The sequence below is a fragment of the Akanthomyces muscarius genome, chromosome 3 (assembly GCF_028009165.1).
Source record: "Akanthomyces muscarius strain Ve6 chromosome 3, whole genome shotgun sequence".
Lineage (NCBI taxonomy): Eukaryota > Fungi > Ascomycota > Sordariomycetes > Hypocreales > Cordycipitaceae > Akanthomyces > Akanthomyces muscarius.
Window position 1 is genome coordinate 4,232,404 of NC_079243.1, and position 27,384 is coordinate 4,259,787.

The following is a 27,384-nucleotide window of genomic DNA, read 5'->3' on the forward strand; positions in this document are numbered from 1 at the left end:
GCAGGCTATCGAAAGCCTTGTTTTCTTGTTGTTTAAATCGATGTTGCCTGCATTGTCTAATCGCCCAGAGTGGCCAAAAACTTCTCCATCATCTCAAACGATATGTTGCTACCACCACACACGACGATCACCACCACTGTATTTTCATTGAATCCAGAGATTAACCCTGGCAGCTTCCCATTGTAGCACAAAGCAGGGCAAACCGCACAGGCCAACTCCACCAGATAATGCTCTTCGTTAGCGAAACGATGGCATGCGCGTATGGCTTCGGCGTCCGACAGTACAACTGTCGTGACATGCTTTTCCAAGCCATACTCGAACGCTCTCTGTGCCACTCTCCTTGCACCCAGGCTGGTGGCCAAGCTGCCGATTCTAGACAGCGTAATGCGTTCCCGCTTTGCCACAGACTGTGCCAGCGAGTCAACCCCGTCCGCCTCTACGGCAATTACTTGAGTGCGATCCTTCAGCTGTAGTTCTTCAATCGCCTGCATCAAACCGCAGAACATACTGCCTCCACCAACACTGCATATAACAGCGTCGATATTTGGTACGTCTGCTGTGGCCGCATGATGACCGTTGCTTGTAGCTGCTGCCGCCGGCGGTGGTGTGGTGTTCATGGCGTAATGGCGCATCGCTGAGCTGAGTTGTCTGACAGTTTCATACATTATACCAGCGTTGCCTTGCCAAATCTCCGGTGCATCAAAGGGCGGCACGTAGATTGGGGTCTCGTCTGCAGCCGCAGTGCTCGGCATGACTGTTGCTCTCAGGTAATCTTCAGCTTCCTGCCAGGTGTCGCCATGCTGGATGACCTGGACAGCTCCTGCCTGCTTGAGCTTGGCGACCAAAAATGCCGACGTCGACAGCGGAGTCACAATGGTCGCTCGACATCCGAACACGTTTGCAGCGTAGATACATGCTAGCCCGGCATTGGCGCCGGAGGAGCTGTAGAAGTGGGCTTTGGCCGACGCACCATTTGGGTTCTCGCGAAGAGCTGTCAGCTTGCTGATCATGTAGTTGCTAATACCTCTCGATTTGAAAGAGCCGGAGGGCTGCGTGTTTTCCAATTTTAGAAAAACATTACTAGAAGGGACAGAAAGAGTGGTCAGTAGACGATACGAAACAGCTCTTCGCGGTGTCTGGCATCATAACCTGGTAGCAACGGAAGAAGGAAAACACCATAAAAATCAGATCAAAAGGTACTAAAAGCTCTTACCAGCCAGCAGCTTTCGAGAGATTTGTCGCTCGCACCAGGGGCGTTTCAATCCAAGGTTGCTTGATTCTGCTCATCATGGCGGTGGTGTAGTTTTGTCCTCCACGGATGGACGGGATGTACGAAGTAAATGGAGTGTTGATCAACGAGAAAGGTTTATGGCGGAAAATCTTTGAGAGATGATGAAAACGCTACAGCAGTACCATGCGTACCTTTGCCTATTCCTTTACGTATTTTATTCGTCATTCTCAAGAGGAACAGCCGCACTGCCAGCGAATCTACATGCAGTTGTGCAGAAGTGCTACGCCGTAAAGTTGGTGCGAATGTGTCCCCTGTAGCACCGCAAGCTGGCCCCCTGTCGCTTAGTTGTTCTCATCGTTCATTATATCAATACCACCCATCTCTCAGAGGACGCATAGTAATGGTGCAATAACGACCCCGCTGTCGAAGGCAAACGAATACCACCCCTACCAAACTGTCCACCCCTACCCTTGTGGGATAGCTACGTTGGCTAATATTCTTATTGTCGATGCCGACGGCATTTCAGCTAGTCACTAGCAGGCTTCTCTGACGCGCCAATGCGGGCCAGCCTATACAGCCGTCGCAGATCGAAACCTCTAACCCTGCACCCCTGTAGCCCTCTAGGTAGTTAGGGAAGAGAATGGCGGTCTTCAAGTAAAGCGGTACTCCAGCGTCTTTGTTCCAGTCATTAGAAGCCTCACCAGCCGCCGCAAGTCGTACGGCAGTCGGCATGTATAAAAGCCAATACTGGCTTGATTACTATCCGCGGAATCTGTTAATGGTAGCTGTTACTTTTGTACTGTTGACGGCAATTGAGGCATGACTGGGCATGCGAAACAGACGCTGCGAAGATACCGATTGTCTCAACTCAGCTACCAGTGTGTGGCACATTCACAGTAACGTTAGTTATTAGTTAGCGGAATAGGCGGCGGGGAGGGCTGTCACGTAGCCGTGCCACCCTGAAAATTGTCTCGGATCGACCCGCGTGGATAGCGAGATGGCTGCTCTGATAGCAAATATGAGCGACAATTCACTAATGCAAGCCATCACCGTCTGCGACAAGGGCTTTTCACCCCAACAATCATATGACCGAAGCCGACATCTTGTGACGTGGCTCCGTGCTCGCCAATTTTTACTCGTCTGCCCGAGTCCTAGTAGCAGCTGCTCCTAATTGTAAATCGTAAATGCCGACGTGCTTTCCAGCAGCGAGCCATCACCGCGCACTACCTCATCTTTCATCTTTAACCTGATTTCGATTCTCTGGCTGGCTGCATTATGAGCAGTAGCAAAATCAATGCCAGCCTCCCGCTGTTGTCCTCAAAGGCAGTTTCCGTTACCCACGCATCAGAGGTGTGCGAGGATTTCATGCATACCGAGTCCAGCAAGCCGCATTGGACGGCGTACCTGTGGGATACCCTAAACAAGTCACGGGAAGAACGTCGCTTTTTATTCAAGATCGACGCCGCCATCCTCACTATAGCGTCGCTGGGATACTTTATCAAGAATCTGGATCAAATTAACATAAACAATGCCTTTATTTCGGGCATGAAAGAAGACCTGGGTCTCAACGGAAACCAGCTTAATTATATGCAAACCTGCTGGACAGTGGGATACGTTATAGGGCAAATTCCGAGGCAAGTACAAGTCAAGCAATGTTTTCTTTCGCGGCCGAATTAGCCATTGACTATTGTATCGACTCATAGTAACCTTCTTTTGACACGAATCCGGCCTTCATTGTGGATTCCCTCTTGTGAAGTTATGTGGTCCGTCTTGACGATTGTCATGGCGAAGTGCAGCAACGCGCAGCAGATATACGTGCTGCGGTTCTTTATCGGCCTCGCAGAAAGCACCTTTTATCCAGGAATGCAGTACATCATCGGATCTTGGTATCAAAAGAGTGAACTCGGCAAGCGATCATGCATATTCCACGCAAGCAGTGCTATTGGCAGCATGTTCTCCGCCTATCTCATGGCCGCTGTTTACCATCTTGACGGCGTACACGGCTTCAAAGGCTGGCAGTGGCTGTTTATCATAAACACCGTCATATCACTACCCATTGCGGTTTCTGGCTTTTTTTTCCTGCCCGACGTGCCAGAGAACACGCGAGCCTGGTACTTGACCCCCAGCGACATCTTGCTGGCCCAAAAACGCATGGAAGCTGACGGCCGTGCGAATCGCGCGCCTTATACTAAAGACAAGATGAAGAAGATCGTTTCCAGCTGGCACATATATCTTTTGACCTTGCTGTACATTTTATACAACAATGGCGGTGGAGTATCGGCGCAGCCAGCATTTGCGATATGGCTCAAGCAACAGGGCTACAGTATACCACAGGCTAACATCTATCCTACATTGACAACGTGCGTCCAACTTGTCACCACTTTAATCTACGCATGGACTTCGGATACTATTCTGAAAGGCGAGCGATGGCCACCCATCATATTTTCTGGCGTCATGATTATCATTGTCAACACGAGCCTCTTGATATGGGATATTCCAGTTGCCTGGAAATGGGCTTGCTTTATATTAGCCGGCTGTTCTAGCGGAATAGGCGGACTACTTTATGCGTGGATGCACGAGATTTGCGCCCGGGACAACGAGGAGCGAGCCCTGGTGGCGGCTTCAATGAACGAGATGGCGTATGTGTTCCAGGCATGGCTTCCGCTGCTGATTTGGCAGCAAGTCGAAGCGCCGGAGTACCCGAAAGGATACTCGGCTTCTATAGGGATCGCAATAGCCCTGATGGCCACTGCCCTGACTATTCGGCATTTGCAGCGAACCGAAGTGGCCTCGCGACGACTGAGGCTACCCGAGTGAATCTGATGTCACGCAAAATATTATCCAACCACACAGTTGTGGACAGCCTATAACCCCTTGTATTGCATGACATCTAATACTCAGGCTTACAGGGGTTGCCAGCTTCTAGCTGTTCAAATAACTAGTCACTATATAAGAGCGGAGATGGGATTATGAAGATGAATGTCAATTGGCCACTATAATAAAGTCGAGTCTCAGTTTAGCTCTTGGTAAACGATCCCAAACGTGGCAGTTTGATTCGAACAACCAGGAGCGCAGAAATAATTGCTGCAATGACACAGGACCCAAATGCTAGCCGTAGTGCAGCGTCGTAACTTTGCACCACTTGCTCCTGATACGGCTGCTCCAGCTCCGCGATTTTCTGGACTGATGTTCGCGCAATTGTAATGACGTCGTCTCGGCGTGGTCCACGAACAAAAATGTCGAGATAATACAAGAGTGCATTCTGAACTACGACGCTGCTGAGCGCGACGCCCAAGACAGCGCCCAGGCTGCGCCAAATGGCAAGAGCGCTCATGACGACGGCCTGCTCGTCTCTCGTAGACGTAGCCAAGACTGCTACAGCCGTGGTAGTATACTGCAACCCATTTGCCAGAGTGTATGGCACAAGGGCAAATAGAAACACAGTGGCAGAAGAACTTCGCCGCATGCATACGAGACATGCAATACTGGACGGATAAAGCGCCGCGGCGTAGACGAGTGGCCACTTTAGCCTGCGCGTCACGGTGATTAAGACCCCAGTCAAAGCACCTGCTGCAGATGATAAGACGGCAAGGAGCATTAGTTGGAGGCCAGACGAGGTGGCACTGACTAAAAGTACGGCTTGAAAATATAGCGGTCTGTTTTACGGCATGGGGATTAGCCTGGGATGATTGAAAGCGCTGCTTGTAGAAAGAGCGAGAGAGAAAAGGGAGCAATAAAAGACCACACTTACGCGTTGAAGAGAATGGCATTCGAGATGACGGCGCCCAAAAAATTGGAGAGGATCAGGTTAGCGTGGGGCCTAACGGTAACAAACTTGAGCGGCATGATGGGCTTTGCCGCGCGCGACTCAATCAGCAGAAAAGCCGGGAAGGCCATTGTAAATAGCATCAAGGCAGCAACGACAAATGGATGAGTCCCTTTGTAGAATGAAGTTGTTAGTCCAACGATATTCTGGGGCCCTACGCAGCCGCCATCGCCGCCTCTTTGATGGAAGATGGAAAAAAGATGTCCACTTACAAGGAAGGATATTGCCACCGAGATTCAAACCAAGAATGAGCATTGATACAGCCAGGGTAAGCAGCAAGGCACCCATCGCGTCAAACCCTCTGATTACCAGGCCAAGCGATTCTCTCACCCCCACAACGCCCAAGCCTTCTGGAATCGTCATTGACGAAACTACCAAGCATGCCAGGAGAGGGGGAACCTGCGTGCCAAATGCCCATCTCCAGCCTATGGTCTCGGCAATGGTGCCACCAAACGTAGCCCCCAACCCAGAGCCGAGGCCAACTACAATGTTGATGTACGATAGGTAGGTGCTTCGGGACCTGTTTTACCATTGTTAGTTCTGGAAAACTCACAAAGGAAATTCTTCTGTTTGGAGAAGCATAGGTAGGTAGCGTTGGGTGTTAAAACCTCGATGCAACTTGAAAACAAATCCATTTCTGGCACGGTGAAATACATACTCGATGGGGATCATGTCGCTCATGATGATGCTTCCCATTAGCATGGTACCTCCAGCACCCACCCCGCACAACGCCCTCGCGGCAATGAGGCTCTCTATGCTGCCTGCCAGCGCGCACCACAGCGTCGCCGCGGAAAAGGTGGCCAGCGCCCCGAGAAAGAGCGGCTTCCTGCCGAATGCGTCGGAGAGGCGGCCGAGGAAGGGCTGCGAGACAGTCGACATGAGCATAAATGCCGTCGAGAGCCACGACGCCAGGTGGGCTGCGCCAAAATGGGATGTTATCACGGGGTGCGAGGACACCATGATGGTGGTGTCGAAGAAGTAGAGGAACTGCGTCGTCAGTATCTGGGCGAATATGACCCAGAACCGCGTCGTTGATAGGCCGCCTAGGAATTGTGAGGGTTCATTATTCGTCCGATGGTAGACCGGCTGGTGTGTCGGGGTATCGCCGCGTGGCTGCACGAGGGGCGTCGTCTCGCTTGGAGCTGGACCGGCAGGCTGGCTCATCCTGCCCCTATCGTTTCAATTGGAAACAAGTTGAGGAAAAAGTGCAAGCTTCGCGGGTTAATATTGGGTTGGTGTTTCCATATCTTTGACAGCTACAGCATTGCTTGGAAAGAGAGTCGCCACCAACCACGAACGAGCATTTGTGTACCCGGCACGACATCTATATATATGTCTCCACGGTTCGTAGTGCAGGGGCAATGGTGGCACCGCGTCTTATTAGCAATGTCTCGGCATCGCCAATCAATGAGCGTAACAGACTGTGCTAGGGCGGTGCCTGGCGAAGATCGCGCTTCTTTGCCGATCGCCTGCCCGTTCACCTATCCTCCGACTCTCGCACCAGCAGATTTTCAGCTCTCCTCGCCAATGAACTGATCTGCTATAGTCGCAGAGAGAAAACCAATTCTGACAATGCGGTGTTTTGTGTTTTAATTTCGTGTTTCAATCTGAAGTAATTCTCCGGCCAGGCTGGGTGGCGCTGCCTTGAACGGAAAGCTGAAATCTAATCAGACATTGTCTTAGTTCAGCACTGTGCTACATCGGGTGCTCTATTGGCATCATCAGCACTGCTTGTAAGCTTCATGATTTTCTTTTGGCGAGTTAGATGGAGACTCTTGTTAATTTGGCGAGCTGGAATCCATGCATATACATATAAATATATTAATTTTTTTCATTTCCAAGTTATGGCACATGGATAAATTTAGTCGTTCAACCCTGTGTTCTCTTACGGAAACGGCAACTATTTAAATGTGCTCGCACTTTGTATACTGTTACTAGATTGCAGCCGCGAAGAATGTCGCGGGCATCTAGCTAATACCTTTGACCGATTCACCATGACCAGAAGGAATCCATTTCCGCAGAACATTCTCAATGTATGCCGGAGGTACACCTGAGCTCAGAGCATCAGGAATTGCATGGTTCATGCGAATGACATATTCGTCTCGAGGCTTTCCAATTGCTGTCCGCTCATGGCTGATGTAGACGAGCACCTCCACCGTCCTGTGTGCCTGAGCAGGATCCGCCGGCTTGCCGTCGGCCGCTGGCTCCCACAGCTGGGCCTGCAAGATGTCCTTGGTGAAATGGACTGGCACCCGCTCAATGACATCGAGCTCGGCTTCGTCTTCGGGCTGCAATGCGTACGCCAGACCCCAGACCTCGTCAGCGTCGGACCCTTTGGCGATGTTGGCACCGCCCTGCGCAGCGATGAACCAGCGATAGCCTGGCAGCCGCGCGATGCCTAGATATTTTGAAGTGTGGCAACGAGTCTTTACTTGTTGCTTCCACATGTTGCTACCGAAGCCCAAGTATATGGGTGCGGCCTTTGAACGGGGCGAAGGGTCGGTCATCTTGATGAGGTCGAGGCTGATTTTGCACACCGATGACGGTAGAATGACTTTATGAGGGGTTTGGCTATATTCCCAAGTCCTTCTAGACGACGTGCTTCCTACTATGGGAGGAATGAGGTGAGATTGCAAAAAAGGATCAATAATGGCGGTTCTACGGATACCTATAAATATGTAGCTAGCATGGAGCCTGCGCGACAGCGGACCCCGCCAACGCACCTCGACCACCTGTAACGTAGCGAGACAGCTTGACAGGCCAGGTACGTACCGCCTCCCGGAGGCTACCTTGGCTTCATAAGTAAGCAGATAATAACAAAGTAACTAGGTACGTGGCACTGTGTTTATTATGGTCACACGGCCAGTCGGACGTAGCAGCCGTTACAGTGGTCTTTATTAGCCCTCCCGTCCGTGGCTGCCCGCCCGCGTGTCTCAGTCAGGCATCAGAGCAGCCCAACCATCAGGCCAACAGTTTCAAAGCGGCGACTCTCCACTGCTATCCTGGTCAAGCAGTTTTGACTCAAAGCGGCCAAAAAAGTCAAAGATTCAAGTGTTGAAATCCTTTGCTAGAGTCCTATCACAGGTTCCGCCATGTCGCAAATCATCATTCTTGGTGACGGCATCCTGGGACTCTCTACGGCGTACTTTCTATCGCTGAACCCACAAGCGGATAAGCAGATCACCGTGATCGATTCCGCATCCTGTCTCTTTCACGGTGCCTCTGGAGCTGCCACGGTAATTCTGGCCAATAACTGGTTTGAGGAGCCTCTGCAGACACTAGCTCAATATTCATGGAACTTACACCGCGAATTTGCCACCGAGCACGATGAGCGAGCGAAATGGGACTATTCTGGTACTATCCGGTATGATGTTCACAAAGACCGCATGACGGACGAGCGTTCCCGCGCCAGAAATCAGGAACAGCTGGCGCAAAATGTGCTGTCCAGGACATTGTAAGAGTGATGCTTCTATATAGAGGGATGCCAATGCCTGACTAGAGAAAAGTTCCGACGTCTCTGCAACTACTGAATCGGTAACCAATACAACAAACGTTACCGAGCCCTGAAAATGCACCGAAATGGCTAAAAGTTCGGAATGGCATGGCAATTGACATTGTCTCAAACTTCCAGCAAACGTCACAAGTGTTCGCTTCCGGGATTGTTTTTGGCTTTCTTTCCCCAGGCTAATACGTCGCAATAGAGACCCTCTAAAGCTGTCCGAGTTTCTTTATCAACGGTGCAAAGACCAAGGCGTTCGGTTCCGACTCAACGCCATGACCACTTCCATTAGTAGAGATGGCTCCGGCGAGATTGATGGCATCGAAGTCGAGCCGAGCGATGCCGCCGGCTGCCAGAGAGAGAAGCTAGCAGCTACACAGGTTGTGATCGCTGCCGGGGCTTGGAGCCTTGGACTTTTTGAAGCTCTCTTCCCGGACGCTTCACTTGATATTCCGCTGTGGAACACGGAATCAGGCAACTCCCTTCTTATTGATACTCCAGGCTGGAACCAAGACGACGATCTGAAAGACTGCCAGTCTTGCGTCTTCAACGACTATCTCGGTTTCTCATTCGACATGAGTAGTAGACTTCGTTGCCGCATACTCTTTGAACACGTCCAAAGCCGCAATATAGCAGTATCGCAGCCAGTTTTTACTTATTTCTGTGATAGTGCTGCTGTTACTCATGGCCGGCTAGTGGCTACTATATCCCTGCGTAAATATGACTAGCATGAAGCTTGCACGACAATAGCCCCTAGCCACTTGTGACCTGGGGAGACAATGATGGCATTATGGCAGTGATATCGCAGCATGCATCTTCTTACTATAGGCGAGTTTTTTTCCAGGCAACTATAAGCCTGAATGAGCAAAAACGGCCAGCAAATCCCTCCCTGACCGTCGGCGCCTGCAAGAATGCTACCGGGTAGCCGATGGTTGGCCAAGACGGTTTGTGGCAGCACAGTAATAAGATTAGTGTACTAATGTTTTATTTTATTTTATAAAAAAGTGTTTGGATACTTTGTAGCACCCTTGACAGAGAAACGTCGTTCTATTTCAGTTCTAGTGTTTCAAGTCCCATTTCTGCGTGGCGGGATATGAAAGCGCAAGTCAAATGTGTTGCAGGGCATGTCGGCGTTGAGATGCACGAGCCAGGCTGGAAGATTCAGCAACAAACGAGGGTTCCGTCAGGCTGTGCGTAGGAATGATGGGCATAACCTCATCGCCCCATTTAAAAATGGTTTATTCTTCATCAGAATAGCAGATCTCGTGTTGAATCGACAGAGGCTAGGGATACGAGAAATAGAACGGGCGTCCCAGCAACTAGAGTGCTGGATGGCATCATAGCGGCGGGCTAAGAGGTACTTGTTTGATGGGTTATTTTTGCTTTGTGCTAGCGCTGTTGGGTGAGACAAGCCAGGTACCTCCAGGGGAGCATCCTGCCGCCCGCCCTGACAGCCCTGTGTTTATTAGACATGGCAGAGTTTCAAGTGGGGCAGAGCAGCCGTTGCCCCCCCAAGTTTGCCTTAGGTACCTTGGGCTTTACACCACTGTAACCACTGTAACTTGTGACCTGATGGCAGCAAATTTTGCATGCCACCACTCCCTACCTAAAAAGACACCCTGAATGCCCCGAGTTACAGTAGTCTTTAGCGCCCCGTCCGCCTGCCTTTGTGCCTGGCTGCCACTCGCCGGACATGGCGGCAGCCGCCCAGCCTCTGAGAAAAGGAGATGCACGACCCATGCCGCCATCCACCATCACCACCATCCTTCCCTTCTCCCACTTTTTTAGCTGCTTTTTCTCAACTGTCCATTTTCTCACCACTTTCACTTCCCTGTTTGACGCTGTTTTTTCTTCTTCATTCTCAGCAGCACTCTCTCGTTACGACGTCCATATCACACGACTGCCATTAGACGCGCAAACAGGCCCTCCCGACGACATCAACCGCCCCAGGGCCCAAGGCTCATCATCCCTATTTCAACGCTAATTCGACCACCGGCCGAGACAATTGACAGCGCATCGACATTTCCTTCTTTTTCCACCGCTACCGGGTCGCTCGTCAACGCCCCTTTCCCACGATCCTGACATTCTCTCTCTCTCTTATACCCCTGGACGCATTCGATTTCCTTGTCGCTATCTTCTCCTGCTCGCCGCAGCCGCCCACGATGCGCCCTGCAAGCCACATCCCTGGCAGCGCCACGCTGCTCACGACGTTTGCCCTGCTCAATGCCATCGTCGTGCCCGTCCGCGCCGCCGACTCGGACAGCTCCAGCTCCGCCTCTTCGTCGACCACCGACTCCAAGACCAGCGCGACCGACTCCTCCACGACGTCTTCGTCATCATCGCCCACTTCCGCCAGCGCCACGGCCACGACGACCTCGGACGGCAGCACCGACAACGGCGGCCTCACCGGCCTCCCGAGCCTCACCGGCGTCCAGCCCATACCGACCTACCCAGCGCCTGCGGTCCCCGACACCAAGGATGCGCCCTTTATGCAGTCGTCGAGCGCCCCCGAGGGCACCGTCTTCATCGCCGTCGGCGCCATCCTCGGCGCCTTCTTCCTCGCCGTCCTGATCTGGCGTGCCATTGTCAGCCTGCTGCTGCACCGCTCCGTCGAGCGCGCCTCCAAGGCCCAGTATGTCGCCAACTCGAAAAAGTCGTCGTCCACCGCCGCCTCGTCGGCCTTTCCCGCGCCGCCCGCGCCCTTTTACAAGTACACCGACCAGGAGTCGACACGCTCCCTGGGCCAGAGCACGCGGCCCCGCGCCAACCGACGTTCGACGCGCGGCCCGGATCTCTCCAACAACCCCAGCCAGTCCAACCTCTTCTTCTCGCCCACGGCGGCCAACAGCGGCGCCGCCGGCAACCGCGGCTCTACGTATCTGCCCTCGGGCTTCTACGCCGCCGGGTCCGCCGCCACGTCGCACCAGCAGGGCCAGTCCATCAGCCTGTCCAACCTCAACCCCGTCTCGGGCCAGTACGCCAACGGCTCCCGCAACACCCTCAACGGCTCGCCGCCCGAGTCCCCCATGTTCCATGCCCGACGCGACGCCAGCACCTCGTCGATCAACCTCGCAACGCCGCTGCAGCCCGGCCAGAGAGCCCCAAGTGCCTATCTCGAGGATTTGCTGGCCGAGGACCCGTCAGCCCTGCCTCCCCAAAACATGTCCCCATCCCGTCGATAGACTGCTGGTACGCAATTACCAACACGGCAAACGAAAATTTGCACTCGGAGAGTCCCTCGCATTCATCTTCTGCACTTACATACACCACGACATTCCTTTCTGAGGCGTTTTTGAACACTGGTTGGATTCTTGTCTTTTGTCTTTCACGGAGAGGGTGTTGCCTTGTCATTTAGTATCCTTTTTCTATTTTCACGTATTCATTCATCAGCTGATGCGCTAGTATTTACTTGGCTTTGGTATTTTCTTCTTGGGCGAAACGACGCGTTGTAACATAACCATTAGAGCAGTGTGGTGAGCAGAGCAGATTTGCTCACGTTGTTAATAATTGAAGCGGCCCATGGGCAGTTATATATACTCAAGCATTGTGTCTAGTAATTGCCCCATGTGTATAAACTATGGTCGAAACTTTATAAAGCTCTTCTTACCACTGGCACTTCACTTACTTGGCAGTCAACATGTCCACCAGCGGCTTCACCACCTTGGGCAGCACATCCGGCGTCTGTCCCAGCCTCATCACGCCAAACATCCACGTCGGCGTCGTGCACACTAGGAATAATGCCACCCACGCATACCCCGCGATGCTCCTCATCACACGTGGCAGCGGCCAGCTTCGCGTCAGCGCCTGCACCGCGTCCTCGGCCACGATGCCCACAGGCTGCATCAGGAAAAACGCCAGCGACGCCGTCTGCGTCACCGGCATGCCCTGGAATATGTCTGCCGGATGGTGCAGCAGCCCGCTAATAGCAAAGACGAGGAAGAGCCGCGTGTACGTGGACAGCACGCTAGGATGCGGGATGGCGAGCACGGCGGAGGCGATGAAGTCGGACAAGGACGTGAGCGTCTTGCGAAGGCGCTGATGCCAGAACGAGCTGTGGTTTTCTATCAGTAATACTGCAGAAGGAGTCGAGACATGATGGAGGGTGGAAAAACTGACCCCCAGAAACCACGGATGGTGTAGAGCGCAGACATCGGCCCAAACAGATGCGGCCAGAACTCCGGAGCGCTCATCCCCAGAACGACGGACACCACAGCCGGGACGTGAATAAGGATGTAAATTACACAATACGTAATCAGCCAGAAAAACATCGTCGCTCCCACTCGGAAGCCGACATCCTCGCCAGTCAGTGTCCATAGCTTCCACGCCGTCTGCTTCTCAGCCGTGATGAAGCGCGCCTCCGGCAGCGGGCCCGACGTCAACCCCTCCACGACCAGATAGCAAAGTACGATCCGCGGCACCACATGCGCCACAAACCGCAGTCTAGTCTGCGCTCCACCCGCGCGGTGGTACACGTTCTTGACTTCCCACTCTGTGCCCAGACGCCGCGCGTTGCAGCTCAGCGAGAGCGCCTGCCAGAGCTGCCGCGCCAGCCCTGCCTGTCCATTCCGCTCCGTCTGGCCACTGGCGGCAGGAGCAGCGAGAGAGCAAAGCTTGGCGGAATCAACCCGCGAGAGGAGAATGTACTCGACGAGCCCGAGCCAGTGGATGATCAAGAGACCGAGAAAAGACGACTGCCGCGTCGCGGCTGGCCCGACGAGGGCAATGGCATATCGGAAGACGCTGCAGGCTGCGAGGGTGAGGGGGACGAGACTGAGCGTACGTGTGACGATGGCATTTCGGGGGAGGAACACGAGGGTGAGGGCGAAGAGGAGGGCGTAGATGGCTATCGAGAGTATGGCGGGGGTGATGGCCGTAGGGCTGAGTGGTGGTGCGGCCATGGCGGCGGGACTAGGCCACGGAAAAGATGGTTGACAAGGAGGAAAGGTGGAAGTCAGATGGGAGAGAAAGAAGAAGAAGATGAAGCAAGACTTTAAAATAATCAATAGAGAAAAACCAAGGAAGCTGATACGTTTCACGGCGAGTTACTCAGCCCGGGTCAGCCTCAATAAGGACAAGGCCGTTGGCTGCGCCACCAACACCCGGTAGTTAGTCTCAACGGCTGAACCTGAACCTGGATTAACAGCCTCATCTCCTGCTAGAGTCTCTTTGGTGGCATTGCAGTCTCAAATTACAACAATGTATTCTTGTGTATTTAACTTTATCATAACCGGGCCGAGGGCCATGTTGCCATCAAACCCCAGGCAAAACCCAAATATAAACAAAACAACCCTATATACGATAACTTTTCAGGTATATGCCTTTTTCTTTTTTTCCTTTTTGCAAAGAGCAAGGCTTTACGCTTGCGCTTCCGCAATACGCGGCGCAGAGCTCGTGCTGCCATCAATCGTCGCCATCGTATGCGACGCCATCTCAATATCACCCAACGAGATGCCGCTGCGGTCACACATGCCGCGGAATATACCATCCACATTGCGGTACAGATTTGCCGGCGTATCCAACTCCGCGATTCGGCCCGCGTCCATGACGCAGATCCGATCATAACCGATAATCGTGCGCAGACGATGCGCAATGCACAGTAGCGTCTTGCCGCGGAAGCCCGCGGCCATGGTGCGCTGAATCTTGTCGTCCGTCTCCATGTCGACGCTCGACGTCGCCTCGTCGCAGACAATAATCTGCGCGCCACGGACGAGTGCACGCGCGAGAGCCATCAGCTGTCGCTGGCCGAGTGAAAAGTTGAGACCCTCGTCCTCGACGATGCTGTCGAGGTGAATGCGCGATGTGTCCGAGTGATCAGTCACGGTACCCTCGGCGCCGACGAGATCGGCCTGGCGGAGCGCAGACCACAGCTTGAGGTCGTCGTGCTCCTGGAAGGGATCGAGGTTGGAGCGCACGGTGCCCTGGAAGAGTGTCGGGTCCTGCGGGATGATGGCGAGACGTTTGCGCAGGTCACCGAGACCAATGGTGGAGATGTCCAGCCCGTCAATGGTAATTTTGCCGCCAGAGATTTCAACGAGACGGAACAACGTGCTCATGATGGACGACTTGCCCGCGCCGGTTCGGCCGACAACGCCGATGCGCTCGCCGCCCTGGACGTGGATGGACAGACCCTTGAGCACGAGCGGCAGGTTGGGGCGGTACCGCATCTCGACGTTTTCAAACTTAATCTCACCCTTTTCGGGCCAGGTGGGACGCACATCGACCGTGTGCAGGGGAGCTTCCTCTTCCAGCTCGTGGCCGTAGTAGCGGAGGCGCTCGACGGCGTTCATGCCGTTTTCCACCTCGGCGAGTTGGCGAATGGAGAACTGCAGCATCTGCACAATGGACAGCATATAACTCAAGACCAGACCGCCGGTGGACGGGCTGACGGTAAACCGAGATGTGACAACAAGAATGGCAACGACAAACACGAGGACGTTGCCAATCATGTCCAGTCGCACAGAGAGCCAGCGTTGATTGGCAAAGGTGAGGTAATAGGCACCGTTCATCTGGTCAATCGACGTGCGAAGGTCCTTCATGAAGCGTTCGCGGAGACCATAGGCACGGATGGACGAGACGCCGCTCAGGCCCTCGCTGAAGCGCGCAAACATGCTGGAGCGAAGCACAGATTCGTAGCGCTTCACTTCGCGCGCCGATGACCGGTAATACGTTCCCGCAATCATATAAAGAATGTAGAGGGGCACCAGCGCAGCCGCAAAGTAGTAGTAGTACGCAATGGTAAGGATGAAGACGGCCGTGACGTTGGCAAGCGTGAAGAAGAACATGCGGATGGCATCCGTTAGGTTATTGTCCATGACGTCGACGTCGCGCGAGAAGCGGTTCGTGATGCGGCCCAGGGGCGTCGTGTCGAAAAAGGACATGGGCGCGCGGAGCACGCGTGTGACGGCGTCGCGCAGCATGCTCTTGCTAGCCGTGGTACCGAGAACTGTCAGCAGCACGGAAAAGGCAAACATCAGAAATGCCTGACTGGCACCGAGCGCCGCGTACACACCAATGTAGACGCCGTCGGTGTAGCCAAACTTGTTCGAGGTCCACCACGAGAGCCACAGGCTGGTGACAATGTTGGCTCCTTGGGAGAGGATGAGCACGAGAGCGAGGAAGGGCAGGTTGAAGACGCTGCCGGAAGCCCGGAGATAGCCTGCATAAACAGACCACGGAACAGACTTTTCGGCTCGTTCCTCCTGCTGCATGAGCATGGCCTGCTTCTTATTCTTCTTCTGCTTAGCTCGGTCCTCGGCCGAGGTTTCCACACGCTCCATCTTGTTCTTCTCCTCGACCTCTTCAATCGTCGCATCAGGCTTCACCTCCTCTTCCTCCTCCTCCTTGTCCACAGCATTGGTCTCCATCAGAGTGCGGAAACCCTCCTCATCACGCATGAGGTTATCGTAGGTGTCAATGGCGCGAATCTTGCCATTGTCCATCCAAATGATGCGGTCGCACCGGTTCAGAACCCAAAGCTGATGCGTGGCCAAGATACGGCACTTCTCCTTGAGCAGCCCAAGAATGGCATTGTCAAAGATGTGACGACCGACGTGGGCGTCGACGGCACTGAGGGGATCATCCATCAGGACAATGTCGGCATCAAAGTAGATGGCACGTGCGATGTTGAGTCGCTGCTTCTGGCCTCCAGAAATGGTGATGCCGCGCTCGCCGATTTCGGTCTGGTCGCCGTTGGGCAGCATGTCGAGATCGGACTGCAGGGCGCACGCGTCGATGACCTCCTTATACCAGGGCTTTTCCAGAGGCTTTCCGAAGGTAATGTTGTTCTGCAGGGAAGTGTTTTGAATCCAGGCATACTGAGGGCAGAAAGCTCTCGAAGCGCCAAATACGACTTCACCTTCTGTCTTGCGCATGTCACCCGCCAAGGATGCAAGAAGAGAGCTCTTTCCGCAACCCACGGAGCCAATGACAGCCAAGAGTTCCTTTCGTCCAGCGGTAAAGTTGAGCCCCTGCAGTTTGAATGGCTCTCGCTCCTCGCCACGAGTAGGCTCTTTCGGTCCATCCTCTTCAACAGGATTTGTAGAGTTGAGCTGCGCCTTGGCCTGCTTAGCGGCAGCGGCAGCAGCCTTTTTCTCCTTGGGGTCGGTGGGCAGTTCTGCCTCCTGTTTCTTGGTGCGCTCCCACGTGAACGATGCATCGTTCATCTCAATGGCGTGCTCACCGTCTGGCTTCATAACAATATCTTCTTCCTGTTCTTCCTCGAGGAGAAACTCCTCTACTCGAGCGATAGATGACGCGGCGTCGATGACCTGTCCAAGAACCAAGGGTAACAAGTTCAGCGGAATACGAAGACTGTTAAACAGAGCAAGCGATGAAAAGACTTCTGCAGGCTCAAGACCGTGGTTTGTCAGGCGGTAAGTGATAAAGGACAGCATGGAAGCGAAAACGGGCATGGCCATGCTGACAGAGTTGATTGCATTTCGAGTGGCCAGCAAAATCTGGATGGAGTAAATTTCCTTGGAGCGAATCTCCGCCAAGCGCTCCAAAAACGCCGTCTCCCAACCGAAATACTTGACAAAGCGAACCGATTGGATGATTTCTTGTGTCAACGACACACGCTTATCAGTAATCTTGTTGATGGTCTTACGGCGAGCGAAGAGACTTTGAATAGCCTTTGTGAGAAGCGGCACGCCGAGGACAAGCAGACCAAAGCCAGCCAAAGCGCTATAAGTCAGGTTGACAATGAGTAGAACCAGGGTGACGATACAAGCGATTGGTGCGGTCCAGATAAAGTGGCCCAGAGCGCAGGCCTGATCAATGCGGTAGGTATCGACACTCATCAAGTTGACGATGCGACCATTCGCCCAACCAATCTCATTTGGCTGGGCACCTTTACTCTTTTTGTCTTTTTTCGATTTTTTCCCGTCATCAGGTTTCGCAGCGTCTGGTTCTTCATTGCCACCTTCAGCTGCCAGGGCTTCCTTGGAAGTGCCAGCTTTAGCACGACCAGAGATGACCATAGACTTGTCATAAATCATGCCTATCAAAACGGCACGGCTCTGTCCACCAAGCATCATGCCGCGATAGATGAAATGACCGATGCAAAGACTACCGACGACCTGCATCGCTGTGATTCCGACGGCGAGACCAACTCCCTCTCCAATGTGGGGTGGTTCGGTGTGTTGGACGTGGGCATAGTACGCCTTGGTGGCGAATTTAATCAGGTATCGAAGGGTAAAGGGCGCGATGACTTGCAACATGGTCGAGATGAAGGCGCAGAATCCACCAAGCCAGAACTCAAACGTAAAGCTGTCGTAGAGGGCCATCGCGAGCGGGCGCTTGGAGCCCTTTGCCACTCTTACCTTGAAAGCGGCCCTCACTTTGTCAGTCAGAACTTCGGCACCTCGTTCGGGGTTCACGGCCCAGAGATCACGTTCGTGCAACTGTCTCTTGTATCCAGTCTATACAAACTGTTAGCGCATCCCATAGCGACCGCCTCTGGCAGAGTGCGTCAGCTCACCGTCATGAGGGGCGTCATCCAGTTGAAGAAGAGCTTGCTGAAAAAGCTAGCGCCATGTTCTCGGGAGACAATACGTTCCTGGGGAATTTCCGGAATACCTCCCCAGCGGAGAGGGTTGAGCTTTTGCTTCCATGTCTTTTTTTCCTGCGGCGGGAGTCCGGTGGCGGTCGTTCCAACGCTCGCGTCGGTGGCGTTGGTTCGGGTGGGCGTTAGCTCATTGTCTTCGTGAGCTTCGGACAGCCTGTGCGACTTTTCATTGTCAACGCTGTGCGACTCGGCGCTGTCGCTCTTGTCGCTGGGTTGCACGTCTGTCGTATCGGTAGTGGGTGCCGGCTCGTCCTGCTGTGCGACGATGGCGGCGAGCGCATCCGGCGTCTGGAGATCTTTTCGAGGATCTTTTTCCGGGTGGTCGGCCATTGTGGTTGGTGACTTGACCAGTTGTCTCAGACACGCGGCTGAGCTTGTTTTATTGCGACACAGTGGACGCGGCTAAAATCCGAGTCTTCACTGCTGAAGGAACTGGTGATCGGCGCTTTATTCCATGAGGCAGTCGCGTTCTGTAGACAAGAGTGGCGCCTTAGTTCTACTTTGTGAAGACGTTTAACAACAGTTAGAGACTCAAGCTTCTGCCGGCCAACGGGCTGAAAACAGTAGACAGTTGCTGGAGAAAAGACAGAGTCGTGATTATGCTGAGTACCGCCACGAAAAGAAGATGCTGGGAAGAAAGGACTAAAGTAGCAGCTCGCTGAAGAAGGAAATGAAACCCGCCGGTACGGGACCGAAGCAAGCAAATGGTACCCGGGTATATAGTCCGGGCCTAGGCAAAGTCCGTCCGCGCAACTTGCCAGCAGTTGCCACGACGAATCCACTCCGCAAAACGGGCCTGATTTCGTTGCCATTAGTAATGATAGCACTCGCATGGGTGGTTAGAGGTGCCGTAAACTGACACTAAAATGTTTGAATTCTGGCGGTAATTGGGCAGGTTCTGGGCGGGTGGCCAAAGCAAGAGACTACTAACGGCAAGCCACAGCGCCGGATAGTCTGCGTACAGTACCCTGGGACGATGTGTTTGGCTCTTGAAAGCCTGCCCCCGCAATATATCTCTTATATCGCGGGAGGGCTGTCTGTTGCAGCCGGCAAAGGAGATTCATGTTCCGGCCAAGAGTCTCCGGGCCAGGCGTTGGTTCTTTTGCACACATTTAGGCATGATTTTAGCTGTTCTTTTCAGTGGTGACCCCACGCACGATCTCATTAGGCCCAAAAGCACGTTGCAGATTCAGCGACATGAATGCGACATGGTCACATGGATGACGTGCACTACCGCTGGCTGCAGGGTTCGGCAAAGAATAATGGCAAGCTCGGACTTGGTTTGGGCTGGGGCTCGCTTTCGCTCTCGTAGTGGCACGCTTTCGCTCTCGTAGTGACAAGCTTTCTTCACCGCAGAATGTTTCCCTGTACGGATAAAGCAGGCGTGAGAGGCGGCAGGGTACGGGATCCGGTCCGGTGCAGTGCAGCCTCGACCCACCAGTCCAGCGGGATCATGACAAGCTGCAGCTCGACTTGAGACATGCTCGAACAATTTGCTTTGCTTTTTTGCTCACGTTATCACACCGAGATGCCGGGTATGTCTGGTACGGTGAGAGATGGCATAATGAATTTGGCTGTGGCGCTGTAGCTGCGACCATTCATCAGTCATCGCCGATAGAGTCAAGGAAGAGCTGAAAGCGAATTTTGGCGACTTTGGCCTCGACAAGGCTGTACCGAGAGATCTCACTCGGCCGGTCGGAGTTGGGCCAGCGACTTCCAGTGCGCGACCAGCCAGTGGTGGAGGCTGCTACCAAACTAGTAGTGAGTGCCTCGTCAGCACCGGAGTTCTAGCCTGGAAACTGTACCTATGCTTACTTAGCAAGCACCCTGAAACTTTCCTGTGGCTACCTCGAGCATGATCCGAAGGAGCCGGGACAGATCTTTTTATTTGCTTCTACCCGCTGAAGGGTTCTTACAGAAAGATGCGAGGGGCGGAATGCCGGTGGAGTTTTACACAGGCCTGCTTGCCTGCTTAGCAAAGCACGGAGCTTACAGTCGCCGCTCACCGATGCCCCATTTTGGCGGTGGACGTTTTTTGCCGTCGCAGCTGGCAGAGCTTTTTCAGGCAGCTGTCCGAACCGGCCTGCAAACACGACCGTACGAAACGTCTCAGCGCAGCAATCGTTATTACACCGCCATCACCATCATGGCTACTGCAGAGGTACCGAGCCTTGCGATTCCAGGCAGCGTGCTTGGTCCCGCAACCAAATACGCGCCCGGCGCGGGAACGCACATCTTTGAAGGCAACGTGGTGGCGTCGTTGATGGGCAATGTGACGGTCACGCCTCCAGCCAAGACGCCCGGCCCCGCGAAACGATTGAACAAAATCACGGCGCCTACATCCGAAGAATTATATACGATTACTGTTGCGCGCCTCGGCCGCAAGCGCGAGATCCTTCCCGACGTCAACAACATTGTGCTGGCTCGTGTGGTGCGCTTGATGCCCAAGCAAGCCATTGTCGTGATCCAGCAGGTCGGTGACACTGTGCTGCAGACGGAATGGCAGGGCGTGATTCGCGTGCAGGATGTGCGCGCCACGGAAAAGGACAAGGTGAAAATATACGAATCATTCAAGCCTGGCGATATTGTGCGGGCTCAGGTGGTAAGTGGCTGCAGCCAATCGATGCGAGGGGCCGAAGCGAGAAAGTTGCTAATGAAGAGAATGTGTAGATTTCGCTGGGAGACCAAGCCAATTATTACCTGTCGACGGCATCGAACGAGCTCGGCGTCATCATGGCGACCAGCGAGGCCGGTAACGACATGGTGCCAGTCAGCTGGAAGGACTTCAAGGATCCCGAGACAGGCGCAAGCGAGCTGCGCAAGGTTGCCAAGCCGAGCTGAAAGCCAATATATGAGTTGGATCTGCAGGCAGAGAGACAGCCTGATGTCGTCTACAATGCATCGATATGAGGACTTCAAGGGCGAACTTTTTCCCAGGCAGAGCAGCAAATCACGACGCGAAGCCACAGGTCATCCAGGGAAAGTCATTGCCCGGTGCCAGTCCATTAAATCTTGCGCGAGCTCAAGGCTGCGGAGGAAATAAATTGATCACGAGAATGTGGTTTTCTTTTCTCAAGGGATATTTCCTTCACAGGGCCGAGCAGTTGGACTGGACAAAACTGCACAGGCTCCGTCATGGTGTCGCAGGGCGTGCATGCACCATGCCTAGGTACTGTGACGTCTTTCAAACGGGCGGGCCTTGCCGCTTTGAAAGGGAGCTCTGATGACGACGGGAGTTGCCAGAAGCGCTCCCTTGATGACGACAAGGCAGGCAAAGAAACAACCGAAGCTCAAAACAACCCAATAAACTCTTTCTATACCGATAATTTGGAAAATCTGTGACCTGCTGAGCTGGAAAACTATTGTTAGAGCTTAAAGCTTGGCAAGGTTGGTGGCATCATGCAAACTCCTAGCCTCCCCCTGCATTCTTGGGTGGTGAGGGAAAGATTTTTAGGGGATCGAGCGCTGAAGAGTTCGCTGTGGGCAGCATTCAGCAGGCTTCAACCCCCTGCACGGTGCCTGTAACGGATTTCAATGGCGGGGTTACATTCCTGCGGATGCGGCAGGGGACGGATCGTGTCTCAAGTGCTTGAAAAAAAAAATAGAAACAGAAAAGAATGAAACTTCTCAGCTGATGGCCCAAGCTGCCAAGTTACTCGACTCGGCCAAGCTTCATAATAAAAGGTCCATCCATCGTCCACTGAAAGCCCCGTTAAACGACGCCGCACCTGTCACCATCCACGAACGCTCTTTGACGGCTCCAGCATATTAGACGGCTACCCGACGCCACAGCGGATATCTCATCTGGCCCGTCCGCTCCGTTCTCCTAAAGGGTCCCCTCATCAGCCTTTGTTGTCGTGTTATCACCATAACATCTACACGCAGCGCTACGAATGAACTCGATACCCTCTCAGCTTTACTAAACCGACTTTGCGGAAAACAAACATCTAATTCTGGCCACAACTATACACCCAATCATACACAGGCAGTACCATTATGTCGTCAACAATGGTCACTACCGTCGCACAACCGTCTCTCACCATCAAAGGCAGCGCTGCCGTCGGCGCCCACTGCCCGAGCTGCGGCTTCGACCTCCCGCCGCCTCCGCCGGCCGACTCCTCCACCGATGCCGCGCCCAAGGACCTCGCCGCGGCGCAGTCCCGCATCGCCGAGCTCGAGAACGAGGTGCGCGTGCTCAACGACAAGGCCGCCATGGCTATGAACCGCTGGGCCGAGTACGAGGCCGAGCTGACCCGGCTGCGATCGGCGTCACCGCACGCCGGTGTCACCTCGTCGCCGCAATCACCGCCCTCGGCCGCGCCGAGCCCGACGCGCAGCGCATCCTATCTACAGCAGGGCACGGAGCGCATCTCGGCGCTGCTCTACGCGCGCAAGACATCAACTACAAACCTACGCACCGGACCGCCCGCGCTCCAGACGACGACGACGACGACGACGACGACAATGGGCGACGCGCTTTCCCCTACGGCGGCGACACCGACGACGCCAACGGCACAGCACATGACGGAAGATCTTCTCGAGGCGCTCAACCGCGAGCAGAACCTGCGGCAGGAAGCCGAGGGCCGCCTCACCGCGACGAGCCGCGAGATGGAGGAGCTCAGCGCCGCGCTGTTTGAGCAGGCGAACGAGATGGTGGCGGACGAGCGCCGCGCGCGCGCCAAGCTCGAGGAGCGTGTCGGGGAGCTCGAGAAGCGCGACGCGGAAAAGAAGAGGCGGCTGGATCGCCTGGAAAGTGCCATGAGCCGCATCGAGCGTGTCAAGAACCTTCTCCGCGAGTGAACGCTTCTCTGGTTCACGATGACGACATATCACGACGCGGGGAATTTCGGCCCCAGGAAGGGAAAGAAGCTCTCACCCCGCCAGAAAATAAACTATCAATCCAAGGGTTTTCAATACTTTCTGAGGCGAGGCGAGTGGTGGCATGTTTTCTGCTGCTGAGACGGTTTTTCGGCGCGCTATCGAAGGCGCTATTAGCCCGCCGGGTCTCGTGAAACATGACGAACCTGCAAGGGAGGGCCAGACAGTCGAAACACCCGGACACATGCGTCATGCAAAAAGATGCATCACGTTTCATAAAGTCTGTTCAACAGCTCGTTGACGATTTTTGTTTCAGGAGGCCCTGCTCAGCAACTCCATGCTTCGAGCACACATACTTAATTTTCCAACGCGCTTGCCGACACGAACGGCGCCGAGTACTTTTTCTCCTTCTACACTATACTAGGCAGGACTTTGAGTTTTTGATTTTTGTGACAAGTGCGGGAAGGAAAGCACAGCATAGCATTGCGAGAGGGGTGATGTCAATTGAATTTCAGTCATCGGTTAAAAGGATCAGTCTTTGTGTTTGGTTGTTGGTTCTTATAGAGACGGCAGAGAAACCTTTATCGAAAAAAAGATTTATTTGTTACTCGCACAGTTCTTTTATTCTCTCTCGTGGCCTCTCTCTCTCCGCTGCTCAAACAAGTACTGGGGACTAACAGCCAGCGGCAAAATGTAGCACAGCTCTGTCAGTAGTTCGTCAGTTCCCTCACCCTTGACCTCCTCCCTCAGCACTGGCCGGCCTGTCCCGGCCTCCAATAGCAATACGTCCTCCATCGCCGCCTTACCCTCGCGAATCAGCGTCCGGCACGTCCCCATGTGCCCCCGCCGAGCCAGCTCCTGGACTACCACTGTCGAGAGATCTCTCCCCTTCTTCTCCCGCACCGTCCTCTGAGCTACCTCGCTCGCTAGCACCAGCCGCAGAAAGAGCAGCATGCGTGGCGCATCCCGCAGCGTGCTGTACAGGTACGTCGCCAGCGGCTCCTCCCCGGCGTCGTTTTCCTCGAAGAGCCCTTCAGGCCAAAACTCAAACAGCGAGTCGGCCGTTTGGTGCCACGACGTCTTGACGGCCATGTGAAAGGCCGTGTTGCCGTCCGCATCTCGGAAGTGAAGGTGCGGCGCGATGCCCTCCTGCGCGCACAGGAACCTAACAATGTCCGCGCGGTGGCCACGCGCCGCCTGCCCGACGGACTGCTGCTCGTTCCTACCAACTTTGACGTAATTTCCGGAGGGCGCCATCTCTGTCGTGAGGAGTGCGGCGCGAAGCTCAAGGTCAGTGTCGGCGGCGGCGAAGAGCATCCGTACGAGCGGCAGGGCGTGGCCGGCAGCGCCGCGTAAGATGCGGTTGCCGTGCTCGAGGAGATAGTCGCGGCTGCCCTCGATGAGTGTTCTGAGAACCGGATCCCACTCCTCTCCCATACGAAAGTCATAGACGTGGTAGGCAAAATTTTCCAGCACACCGTCGGCGACCAGCATCGCGGTGGTAGCTTCGTCTCGGAGCAGTGCCTCCAGAACGGCCGGCGAGCCGCGGCCAATGATGTTGTCGATATAGAAGTCACGAGCGTCAATGTGAAAAGCCTCATGGGTCAAGTCGCGCGCGAGCATGGCGATAATCGCCAGCGGGGAGCCAAATGTCGATACTACCGTCAGCGGATCAAGGAAGGCTCCGCGCCGGCTCACATCGTCGACGTAATGTTTTCCATTAGCCCCTTGAACATAGAAGCAATCTGGCCGGCGAGCCTGCTCGACCCAGTTCTTCGTCCGGTTTTTATCATACCTGCACAGCGCGATGAGGTCGTCGACGCCGAGGTCCATGTCCGGGGCGGCACGCTGGTAATGATGGAGCCATGCCGACGCGGCATAGGTGAAGAAGCCTCCAAGTCCGTTATCTTTGGGGTCAAACTTGGCGTATACGTCTCCTTCATTTTTCAATTCTACCGACACTTCGGATTCCGAGTCAAAAGGGTTTCCGACCTCTGTGAGGAAGACGAAGTTGTTGTCCAGCACCTTCAGCTGGTTTGACTCGCACTCTTCGTACATTAAATAGTTGACGCATCGACGTAGTAGCTGGCCCTCAAGCTGTGGACTGCGTGATGTTGGCGTCTGCATGCTCTTTAGCTTGAAGCTGCCCGATGCCGTCCACTCTGCTGGCGGCGCACGCAAGATGAGCTCGCGCAGTGAATGATGCACCAGCCGTACCTGATCCTTGCTACCCGCAACCTGCAGTTTGTGCACAAATGGCCGCACAATGTCAAATACGCCGATCCCTTGGGCCCGCTCATCCAGTCTATCGATAGTTGGCAGTCCGTCGTCTCTGTCCAGCTCGATGAAGACAACGTACGCAAGCTCCTCAACTGTGAGCGGCCGCTGGGCCACAGCAAGTGTGTCGAGGGCAATGGTCAATACGCTCTCATTTTCGTCCAGGTCATTTCTGCACTTCTCAAACAGCCGCCAATACATTTCTGTCAGATTCTTATAGCTCGAGAGCTTTTTGATCGCTCCGTCCAATTCGGTCTGGTTTCGTATTTTTCTCTTATTCAAGTATTCCAGCGCCATTCTAATCCAGATGGCAGAACCATCTGCTCTTGAAGCTACCTCCTCGACAACTCTCTCTCGTATATTCTCCGAGATGTGCAGCCGCTTCGCCTGAAATGCCGCAAGAGCGTGGCTTTGCTTTGGTGATGTCTGACACTCAACCCTCACCGTGCCTGATGGCAGCAAACCTTCGGCTTCGTCATTGTGGCGCATGGAAAGGAACACCTTCAGCAGCGCACCACTTTTCAAAAGCTCTTCAAAGAGTCTCGCCAGATCGCTCAGTGTGGCAATCTCACACTCATCAAGTGCATCCAAGACAAGGTATATATAGTCCTCCGATGCAAGTAGGGCATGTTTCAAAAATTCGCGGATCTTTTCATCGTATGACGTTGGCCGAGAAGTGTTGGAGGGGTCGACCGTTTGGCGAAACCAGTACATAAAGTCGCGCTTCATCTTTGGCTTTGCTTGGAGGAGTTGCCACATGATGCTGCGCAATATTATTGGCATCTCTGCCGTTTGTGTGCCTCCAGTAATGTAGTAGGAGCAGACGACGTGAGGGACTGGAATGCCTTTGTCAGCGACAAAAGATGTGGTCATGGTCTTACCGCACCCCATATCGCCGAGCAATACCAAAACGTTTTCTTTCGAATCTATATCTGCCCAAGCGCTGAAGCGTGGGTGTCCTTTGATCCAGTCACAAGCGTCATCTTCACGCTGCTTCAGCTCGATACGTAGTGCAGTCAGGTTTTGTTCTTCCATATCAAGAGTACTTCCGACTGTGAGTGTGTCAGCATGCAATTATCTCACTTTACACTCTTCGCAGAAGCATACGCCATAAATCGTCAATCTCCCCTTTGATCTCGATTACTGTCGCTGTCATCTCAGCTTCCAGAAGCTTGGAGAGTGTCTCACTGTGCTTGTTGAACGATGACACAATTCCAGGCAATTGGCGGCGCAAAATGACGATCGCCATGGTCGCGCCTCCCTTCTTACTTAGAGCAGCGTCAACTTTAATGATAAAGTCAAACAAGTCTCTATACAGGGCCACGAGAGCCTGGAAGCTGTTAGCTGTCTGGCTTTGCTGCATAGGTCCGTAGCGATCCAAACCTTGTGGAGATCTGGTAGCTCATCGCCGCTCTTGACCACCTCGTTCACGCGCTCGATGGCCGGTATCTTCTGGATGAAGGACTCAATTTCCCCTGACAGCTCCTCGCCGGCGCCACATAATGTCGCAAGGATCTAGACAGTAATTAGCGAGCATTCTTTTCGATATTATCATGAGAGCGCCTTGCCGTAATCGAGCTTTTGACAAGACCATGAGTCGTAGATGCAATCGGATGTAGGCTCGCAAGTGTACCGGTGAACTCCATGATGGTGCCCACGCCTTTCAGATAAGGCGCTACCACCTTGAGTCCTCTGGCGAAGCGCGACTTCTCATAGTGCACTTCGTCGACTTCATCGAGTTGCTCAAACAGCTTTATCATTTTTTCATCAGATCCAAGCTTTGCCCTCTCGGGCTCTTTGAGAGAAGCCCAGGCTGTGAAGTACGCCGACTTGGACACATCAGCGTCTGCCGGAGCCTGTGGAGGCGGGGAGGCCTCTGTCACGTCGCCGCCTTCCTCGTCCGCATCATCGGGCCCTGCTGCCAGGGCACTCGCTGTTAGCTGGTCTCTTGGCCTACTTTCAGGCCCAGATTCTGTTCCTCGGAGGCTGCATATGGTTGTGTCTTGCCCGGTAACCTCTGCAGAATTTGTTCTGCCTGGCGTGGAATTGGTACCTGCGTCACACGGCTCGGCCCGCTCAGCGGGTTTGTGTTTGAGTCCTTTCAGGTACTTCCGAAGGCCCATCTCGAGAAATCAGCACACGTCAGTATTGAGCCGGTAATCTCGCGT

The 27,384-nt window shown here is 54.0% G+C and overlaps 13 protein-coding genes across 14 annotated transcripts; 5 read left to right on the forward strand and 8 right to left on the reverse strand.

Annotated features, from left to right (window-relative positions):
• Nucleotides 1–56: 56 nt before the first annotated feature.
• LMH87_002779 (uncharacterized protein) lies at nucleotides 57–1,290 on the reverse strand (the record flags this gene model as incomplete). Its single annotated transcript, XM_056194291.1, has 2 exons — nucleotides 57–1,080; nucleotides 1,214–1,290. 2 exons carry the CDS (start codon nucleotides 1,288–1,290, stop codon nucleotides 57–59), a joined length of 1,101 nt encoding a protein of 366 aa, XP_056051243.1.
• Nucleotides 1,291–2,506: 1,216 nt separating this feature from the next.
• On the forward strand, nucleotides 2,507–4,048 carry LMH87_002780 (uncharacterized protein; the record flags this gene model as incomplete). The annotated part of the gene is made up of 2 exons (XM_056194292.1): nucleotides 2,507–2,865; nucleotides 2,935–4,048. The coding sequence occupies 2 exons, from the start codon at nucleotides 2,507–2,509 to the stop codon at nucleotides 4,046–4,048; spliced, it is 1,473 nt and encodes a 490-aa protein (XP_056051244.1).
• A 199-nt stretch (nucleotides 4,049–4,247) lies between these two features.
• Nucleotides 4,248–4,697, reverse strand: LMH87_002781 (uncharacterized protein; the record flags this gene model as incomplete). Its single annotated transcript, XM_056194293.1, has 1 exon — nucleotides 4,248–4,697. One exon carries the CDS (start codon nucleotides 4,695–4,697, stop codon nucleotides 4,248–4,250), a length of 450 nt encoding a protein of 149 aa, XP_056051245.1.
• Nucleotides 4,698–4,789: 92 nt separating this feature from the next.
• Nucleotides 4,790–6,221, reverse strand: LMH87_002782 (uncharacterized protein; the record flags this gene model as incomplete). Its single annotated transcript, XM_056194294.1, has 5 exons — nucleotides 4,790–4,798; nucleotides 4,860–4,887; nucleotides 4,983–5,169; nucleotides 5,270–5,577; nucleotides 5,716–6,221. 5 exons carry the CDS (start codon nucleotides 6,219–6,221, stop codon nucleotides 4,790–4,792), a joined length of 1,038 nt encoding a protein of 345 aa, XP_056051246.1.
• An 803-nt stretch (nucleotides 6,222–7,024) lies between these two features.
• Nucleotides 7,025–7,564, reverse strand: LMH87_002783 (uncharacterized protein; the record flags this gene model as incomplete). Its single annotated transcript, XM_056194296.1, has 1 exon — nucleotides 7,025–7,564. One exon carries the CDS (start codon nucleotides 7,562–7,564, stop codon nucleotides 7,025–7,027), a length of 540 nt encoding a protein of 179 aa, XP_056051247.1.
• A 585-nt stretch (nucleotides 7,565–8,149) lies between these two features.
• LMH87_002784 (uncharacterized protein) lies at nucleotides 8,150–9,284 on the forward strand (the record flags this gene model as incomplete). The annotated part of the gene is made up of 5 exons (XM_056194297.1): nucleotides 8,150–8,511; nucleotides 8,564–8,591; nucleotides 8,689–8,702; nucleotides 8,759–9,135; nucleotides 9,253–9,284. 5 exons carry the CDS (start codon nucleotides 8,150–8,152, stop codon nucleotides 9,282–9,284), a joined length of 813 nt encoding a protein of 270 aa, XP_056051248.1.
• A 1,434-nt stretch (nucleotides 9,285–10,718) lies between these two features.
• Nucleotides 10,719–11,738, forward strand: LMH87_002785 (uncharacterized protein; the record flags this gene model as incomplete). Its single annotated transcript, XM_056194298.1, has 1 exon — nucleotides 10,719–11,738. One exon carries the CDS (start codon nucleotides 10,719–10,721, stop codon nucleotides 11,736–11,738), a length of 1,020 nt encoding a protein of 339 aa, XP_056051249.1.
• Nucleotides 11,739–12,177: 439 nt separating this feature from the next.
• LMH87_002786 (uncharacterized protein) lies at nucleotides 12,178–13,454 on the reverse strand (the record flags this gene model as incomplete). Its single annotated transcript, XM_056194299.1, has 2 exons — nucleotides 12,178–12,607; nucleotides 12,673–13,454. The coding sequence occupies 2 exons, from the start codon at nucleotides 13,452–13,454 to the stop codon at nucleotides 12,178–12,180; spliced, it is 1,212 nt and encodes a 403-aa protein (XP_056051250.1).
• Nucleotides 13,455–13,910: 456 nt separating this feature from the next.
• Nucleotides 13,911–18,451, reverse strand: LMH87_002787 (uncharacterized protein; the record flags this gene model as incomplete). The annotated part of the gene is made up of 2 exons (XM_056194300.1): nucleotides 13,911–17,975; nucleotides 18,035–18,451. The coding sequence occupies 2 exons, from the start codon at nucleotides 18,449–18,451 to the stop codon at nucleotides 13,911–13,913; spliced, it is 4,482 nt and encodes a 1,493-aa protein (XP_056051251.1).
• A 400-nt stretch (nucleotides 18,452–18,851) lies between these two features.
• On the reverse strand, nucleotides 18,852–19,603 carry LMH87_002788 (uncharacterized protein; the record flags this gene model as incomplete). The annotated part of the gene is made up of 3 exons (XM_056194301.1): nucleotides 18,852–18,917; nucleotides 18,982–19,044; nucleotides 19,493–19,603. The coding sequence occupies 3 exons, from the start codon at nucleotides 19,601–19,603 to the stop codon at nucleotides 18,852–18,854; spliced, it is 240 nt and encodes a 79-aa protein (XP_056051252.1).
• Nucleotides 19,604–19,976: 373 nt separating this feature from the next.
• LMH87_002789 (uncharacterized protein) lies at nucleotides 19,977–20,962 on the forward strand (the record flags this gene model as incomplete). Its single annotated transcript, XM_056194302.1, has 2 exons — nucleotides 19,977–20,723; nucleotides 20,792–20,962. 2 exons carry the CDS (start codon nucleotides 19,977–19,979, stop codon nucleotides 20,960–20,962), a joined length of 918 nt encoding a protein of 305 aa, XP_056051253.1.
• A 1,155-nt stretch (nucleotides 20,963–22,117) lies between these two features.
• On the forward strand, nucleotides 22,118–22,921 carry LMH87_002790 (uncharacterized protein; the record flags this gene model as incomplete). Of its 2 annotated transcripts, XM_056194303.1 has the most annotated exons (2): nucleotides 22,118–22,403; nucleotides 22,475–22,758. In XM_056194303.1, 2 exons carry the CDS (start codon nucleotides 22,118–22,120, stop codon nucleotides 22,756–22,758), a joined length of 570 nt encoding a protein of 189 aa, XP_056051254.1. The 2 variants fall into 2 exon arrangements, with proteins under 2 accessions (XP_056051254.1, XP_056051255.1); XM_056194304.1 differs by having other exon boundaries at nucleotides 22,118–22,921.
• Nucleotides 22,922–23,560: 639 nt separating this feature from the next.
• On the reverse strand, nucleotides 23,561–27,339 carry LMH87_002791 (uncharacterized protein; the record flags this gene model as incomplete). The annotated part of the gene is made up of 6 exons (XM_056194305.1): nucleotides 23,561–26,268; nucleotides 26,324–26,359; nucleotides 26,405–26,546; nucleotides 26,600–26,731; nucleotides 26,785–27,134; nucleotides 27,270–27,339. The coding sequence occupies 6 exons, from the start codon at nucleotides 27,337–27,339 to the stop codon at nucleotides 23,561–23,563; spliced, it is 3,438 nt and encodes a 1,145-aa protein (XP_056051256.1).
• Between the last annotated feature and the right edge of the window lie 45 nt (nucleotides 27,340–27,384).